This window comes from Actinia tenebrosa, unplaced genomic scaffold, assembly GCF_029948245.1.
Source record: "Actinia tenebrosa isolate PJP-AT-01 unplaced genomic scaffold, QUT_ActTen_1.0 PGA_scaffold6__47_contigs__length_16458017, whole genome shotgun sequence".
Classification (NCBI taxonomy): Eukaryota; Metazoa; Cnidaria; class Anthozoa; order Actiniaria; family Actiniidae; genus Actinia; species Actinia tenebrosa.
This window is the reverse complement of record NW_028292583.1, coordinates 9,873,212-9,879,883: the sequence shown is the minus strand read 5'-3', so window position 1 is coordinate 9,879,883 and position 6,672 is coordinate 9,873,212. Positions and strand designations below refer to the sequence as shown.

Below are 6,672 nucleotides of genomic sequence, written 5' to 3'. Positions count from 1 at the left end.
TGTGCGCATAGGGATTTAAAAGAGCGTGAATATATATATATACACTGAAGACACGAAAACCACATAGAACTTACAGGGCAGCTTGTAAGCATTTGCAGCCGTTCATATGAGGCGTTCGCCTTGTACCCACCCTTGCAGTTACATTTGATATCGACCAGGCAAGGCAAATTGACCACACTCTGTTGATGGAAGACTCGCAAAGGGAGTCACCTTGTTGCATTGTTTTTATCTGTTAATTGGGCAATCAGAGCCATAATCACATATATCCTGACCATTTTTGCATTTACAGTGGCAAAACATATCAAGAACATTTTAGAAGAAAATGATAAACTTTTAAGGGAAAGCAACTACTGTAATGACATGTATTCAAAGAAATAAAGGTAAAAATTGTTTGATTTTGCTTTCACGTGTGAATGAAAGCATTAAAAAATCTTTATATTAATTTCCTAGATTCAATCTGACATGACGTCATTTTGTTGTCCCTTACCGATACATGAAAACTGATCTTGCCTTTCGATCCACTTAAGCATACGCTTGTAGCTGCCAATGTTGTTGGTTGCAAGTAGTTGAGGAGGATTAACACGGACCTCTCTGATTTGCGATCCGGACACTCGGACATTCATTGATATCTAAGACAGAAAAATAAAATATTGATAGGGAGAAAGTAACGAAGCCAATAGAACATGCCAAGCATGGGAACAAAACGATGGAATTTTGTTCATAAGAAGGAAAAGAAGCCTATTGTTTTATCCCCCCAGAAACAAATTTCTCTAGGAAAACAATGCAACAGGGGTTCTTTAGTGTGGGTCTTCTCATGTACAAACTAGCGCAACCGTGAATTAAAAAAGAAATGATACACTAGTGAATGACACATGGTCTGAAATAGGAAAAATAAAGACCAGACATGAGGCGGGTCTATTAATGTATATGAAATAAGAAAATAATAATTTTTCAAGATGGATGTTTTAAATATAGTCGTACGCTGCAACTATGGCGGTCAGCATCTTAGCGACAAACTCCTATTCTGCAAGAGCATGAATAGCTTCCGTCGTTATTGTTACAAATCTGACTGCAAGTAGATTTGTCTCCGTACATTCATTGATATCTGCAAATGAGCACAGTATAATGTTACTATAGATATGAAGACTGCACTCAGGAAGTAAAATCTTTCATTGCCGTTTATAAACCATCTTGTTCGCTCGCAATATACTATATAGCCACTATATCCTCTGTTCTTGTATGCAACAAGTTGCTATTATTTAAACTAATTCGCTAAACGGTGAATCAAATCAAGTTTTACTCACCTAAGCAACTGTATTTGTCCATCTGATTTGTTTTGAATCCGGTTTACATTTGCAGGAGTAACCGCCATCTTTATTGACCACACGTAGTACTTGGTCTTATGACAAATCGCGGATCCATCATTGCACTCGTTAATATCTTAACCAGAAAAAAATAATCCAATTTACTACACAGCTTTTTATGAAGATCGATAAAGATACTTTTGGGCGTCTTTTGCCGCTTTCTTTAACATACAGTCAATGTCATTAACGTTGTCCACCGAAAAAAGACATTTACACATTTACACATTTATACACATTTACACATTTAGACTAAAAGATATATCACGTGTTTCATTATGTATTCTTTGCCTCGTGTGCATCAGCCTGAACTTTTAAACGGTTAAAATTCAACTCGTGAATCGAAAATCCAGAATGCCCCCCGACCATTTTAGTGAGGATTTAAGATGGTGAATGGTATTTTAGTATTTGTTTTATGCCAGAACCTCGAGGAAACCACGTGATATTTTCTTTTTAGTCTAAATGTGTAAATGTCTAAATGTCTAAATGCATGTGGTAAATGTCTTTTTTTGGTGGACAACGTTAATGACATTGACTGTATGTTGCTGTTATTTTTATTAATCATTCAGCATGTTAATAATTCTTTCAAATACTTCACGGCTTGTGTATCCTAGTCATGCCAAATTTATAAATATTTTTAGCTACACAAGTCTAGGATTAATCGAAAACTGTTTCATATAATACACATTTTAACTAAGAAAAATTGCGCGCCACTTTAATATTTCAACGAAAAGAATAGTGAGCTCTAAAGACAAACGCGTATATAAGCGCTATTATCAATGTTTATCGCGCGCATGCTCCCTCGATGTTTCCGTGAAGTTCAACACCACTACTCAAGGCAAATTTTGGTGTTCTGAAAGAAAAGCAATTTATGCACTACAGTACTTGTTTTACCAATGCTTCGTGACATTGTAGCCACCTTTGATTAAAAATTTAAAAAACATGTTTCAGGAAACATTTTCTCCTTTAGCCAGGTCTTCACTGATGAAGCATTTTAGTTCTATTGTGTCTTACCTACGCCATGTAACGTTGTCAGAGGCAAACTTGAATCCTTGTGACACGCTACAAAAATCCACAAATGAGTTTGATTAATCTAAGTGAGACTTCTAGTTAAACTGTATTATCAAGGAAGCCCATAGGGGACATTGCTGCTAATAAAATGAGTTGCCTGCAAATTGAGAACTGCAAATTGAAAACTACCGGGAATTTTAAAATCTGTGACCGGCAAACTGTAATCATGACAAAGTGCACGAAGATTCTGTATTCTGTGCCGTATTCTGTGACGAGGGAAAGATAAATGACTACAAGCTCCTCTAGAACTGAGTCCCAATCGTTCAAACGGCTTATTGTTTGACATGCAGCAACACGTCTAACATGCAAGCAGTAACTTGTCTAACATGCAGCAACTTTTTTCATATTTGTAGCAACTCGTCGTCTACATTACTGCATCTTGCTTATGGTCCACGGTATGCTAAACATGCAACAACTGGTTTCTTATGGGCCAAAGTACATTATTACCAACCTGGTTCGTTGGTCGTAGGGGGACGTGTTGTTTGTACGTATACTGAATTCCAAAAACATCAAAGAATCGTTAGTCAAAGTTCTGACTCTGTCTGTTAAAACGTTTTCGTCCGAACACTTGATTGGAAAAAACAGTTACCTCCCGCGCTGTGGTTGGTTTTAAAGGATATTTTCAATTCCCGTGAGATAATGAATTCACATTTATGCCAATTCCACTCTAAAACATGACTACGATCTATAAATTATTGGTGTAGATTGCGAAAGTGAATCTGGACGTAGTGCAACTTCCCATTCTGATTTAATGTTCTCAATTGCACGAATGATGGGCATCATCTTTTGTCATCTTCTTTGCCACGATTTTTCTCACATCAATATAAAATGTCCGCCTATAAAAAGCTATTTGTTATATGTGAATTATAACCAAATAGACAATACGAACTAAGTCTTTATTTGGCTACTAGCAGGGGGTATCCAGCCAAAAATATAAGGGGGCTTGACTGAATTTAGGAACTTCTCATTTTACTTTAAATTCATTGCTTTGACCAAATAAAACTATTATGACTGAAGGGGGCTGTCCCTCCCTGGATCAGCCCCTGACTAAGAGTAAGTAAAACCATAACTGTAACTAAAATAAAAAATAAATGATCAACTTCCCTGGTTTTCAATGTAGTTAATAGTTTATATTACTTACAAAAGCATTCCAGTAGCTCAAACCTCATACATGGGTTTGCATAGTAGCTTGTTGGGTAAATACGAATGTACCTAGCGTTTATAGGATATGATGGATATGAAACGAAGGTCTGTCTTAACGATGCTATTCATGTCTGTGTTTCCACGGAACAGCTTCGTGCAAAAGAAATAAAATTATAAGCTGATATAGCTGATGAATGCTGGATAAATTGTGTGAATTTTTGGATTAAAGAGGGGGACAACGGAAATCCAAGGTACAGAGTACGAGCACTGTAAATATAGACGGGATAGGTGATAATGGAGAAAAGAAAGAGAAGAGAAGTGAGAAGATTATCAGAAGTTAAGGACTGAGTGGAAAGATAGATAAACGAATGAATAAAAGAAAATGGGATGAGAAGAGGGAAGTAGAGCATAACACGAAATAAGGAAGAATAAGATGTGGCTGAATGCAATGGGATAGGATGGAAGCTGGATGGGATGACTAAAATTAGGATAGGAATAATTATAAGTTTTGATATGGGATTGTCGAATTATACAAATAAAAACATAGCGGTTTTTCAGATCAAAGTTACCTTTGGTGTTGAAGTTCCTGGTTCTCTTACGGGAATAAAAATATTGGCACGTGTGCTGTAATACACCTTGAACTCTTTGACATACTGACTATGGGTAGTATTACGACCTTGGGTCAGGATGTAAGCAATTTTACGAACACTTCCCAAGTCAACCTAATAAAAATTGCAAGAAAACCAGGTATAAAATTCCCAATACCCAACTTAATTTCTGTTTTGTTTTGTTGTTGTTGTTGTTTGTTTGTTTGTTTGTTTGTTTGTTTTGTTTTGTTTTGTTTTTTTTTTTTTGCTTTTGCTTTGTTTTGTTTTGTTTTGTTTTTTTTATTTTATTCATCAAAATACTCCAGGTCTTGCCTTTTCTGCATTCTATTGGAGAATAACTCCAACTTCCTCGACCGTATTATCAAAATAAACTAATTTTGAATTTAAATTTCACACAATTGTTATATTATTACCATATTTTCCTCTACTAAGTGCTTTGGGAGTGGGTGTTTATTAGAAAAAGGTGGGGGAGAGGGGAGGGGGTTTGGGACCTGAAGGCTGGCAATAATTCATGGTCTTTGGAAACTTATAATTTTTATAATCATAATCTCGACAGGTGAAATGAGTTTCCAAGGCCCTTCAAGAGAAGGGACCACAACTCCCCTTAGGGGTGGGGGCTAGGGGCTTAGTAGAGGGTATACGGAAAATAACTTTGAATATTTTCTAACCTGCAAATTTGGATTTAGGACATCCTTTCTTGGGCACCATGCCCCAACTCCGCCAGTCTTGCCTTGATAATTATTCAAACGAGCCTCTTTAGCGGACTGGAAACTACCATTAATCAAGAAAAATCTCAATTATCAAATCCTTAATTTTTAATATTAATTGATATTAATTGATTAATTTTTAATATTAATTGATATTATTAATAAAGCTCAACGTACCGACTATATTGTGATGAGGCATTGAAGCTCTGATCAGGGATTCGCCCGTCTTCAATCCCGACGGGTTGGTCACAAACTGAAGATTAAGAATAAAAGATACAATAACCTTTAAGTCGCGTTAAAGATTTCCTAAAGAAATAAAACCTTAATATGAAGGAAATGTGTGCGTGGACAAGATAATTCAGAGAAAAATCTCTGAGACCAGATGAAAATTGAAACCACGACCTTCGGCTCAAGTCGGTCAAAACCTTAGTTTTAATTTTTATTGAAAAGACGTGTGACTAGTACTCACTTTCTATTGAAAATTTTAAAGTTTTAAGACAATTAACGCAATTCTGACTCACCTAAGGCACTGTGAGTAAAAGGAACCAAACATAACGCTATCAAAACCGTCCAATTCATCCTCACTCAGTCTTCAAGCTCTTGGGCCCTGTAACGTTTGGTGTTATCACTGATTGAATATAGCATATGAGTAAATACCAAGACGTTACAGTATTTGATTATCTTTAGCTTTTACTTGCGGTGAAATGCCTTCGACGTTGATATTTTTTCAGGAGATACAGCTGGATAAAGAAGACATGCAATGAAGACATGCAATGAACAAAAAATTCCAAACCCTCCCCTCTCTTCCTTCTTTTCAACGTCAAAATATTAATGTTGATTAATAAACTGATTTCAATTTTCTTTAATAGTATTTTTTTTATATATAATAACAATATAACCAAGGAAACTCTACTGAACTAAACTGAATTACACTAAAACAGCTAAAAAAAACCGTAGTGTATCCCAAGAAAATAAAGTGTTCATCCTCTAGATATGAAAGTACGTTACAATGATTGAGTGAATCTAATGATCTTCTGATATCTCGGAAGAAATCGACGCATGCATTAAAAAAAGGCATAAATGGGTGTGCTCGCGCGCCGTATTATTCTAATCGGGGTCATTTCTAAGCCTTCCTCGCTGTATTTCCCCTTTTGTTTGTCAATTGCTATTTTTTCGTAAAAACTTCTTGTAGGTGCAAGATGCAAAGTATATCTATTATATTTATGCACGGGATTTTGTTTTATTTTGCCTCATTACCTTTCGTTTTCAGTTTTCTAAGTCTCTTTGTTTCATTATTTTTCATTGTTTTTTCCATTTCATTGATTATTCAAATTTCCAGTATAAATTCACTAGAACTAATTACGTTTTTGTAGTCAGTCCAAGTCAAGTTTGGACCAGTTTGTTTTGTAAGTATTTTTCTAGTTTATTTCGCCAGTTCTTGAGTTTTTGATTTACTTTAGTTATTCTCTATATTTGACGTATATATTTATTTGTTGTAGAAACCGTATTTAAGGTATTAAAACTCCTGGTCACAACCCAATGTGTAATAGGTTTATGGCTGCGCCCACACTTCTTTTTTTATGATTGTATTTTTATCTGTGCAGTGAAAAAGATTAAATTTAATTAAATTTAAATTGAAGGTGGTACTGACTCCTTACTGTGTTCTATCAACTTATCCAAGTTAGAAAATGACGAGAATAAAAGACGGAATTTCTTCTCAGTGTTTACCTCCATGATTCGCTAATAATAATTAATAATAATTCGGTAATAGTAAGATTGGTT

The 6,672-nt window shown here is 35.3% G+C and overlaps 1 protein-coding gene across 1 annotated transcript; it reads right to left on the bottom strand.

Moving 5' to 3' along the window:
• Window positions 1-3,554: 3,554 nt before the first annotated feature.
• On the bottom strand, window positions 3,555-5,552 carry LOC148906019 (lactadherin-like). Its single transcript, XM_089039528.1, has 5 exons — window positions 5,412-5,552; window positions 5,068-5,143; window positions 4,852-4,954; window positions 4,145-4,297; window positions 3,555-3,725 (listed from the first exon to the last, which is right to left on the bottom strand). Exons 1-5 carry the CDS (start codon window positions 5,467-5,469, stop codon window positions 3,645-3,647), a joined length of 471 nt encoding a protein of 156 aa, XP_088895654.1. The 5' UTR covers window positions 5,470-5,552; the 3' UTR covers window positions 3,555-3,644.
• Between the last annotated feature and the right edge of the window lie 1,120 nt (window positions 5,553-6,672).

Coding starts and splice junctions, on each gene's coding strand:
- LOC148906019 (XM_089039528.1), bottom strand. CDS start 5,469: ATGAATTGGACGGTTTTGATAGCGTTATGTTTGGTTCCTTTTACTCAC. Junction 4,955..5,067: donor GCCTCATCACAATATAGTCG/GTACGTTGAGCT, acceptor GATTAATGGTAG/TTTCCAGTCCGCTAAAGAGG. Junction 3,726..4,144: donor CAGGAACTTCAACACCAAAG/GTAACTTTGATC, acceptor TTTTGCACGAAG/CTGTTCCGTGGAAACACAGA.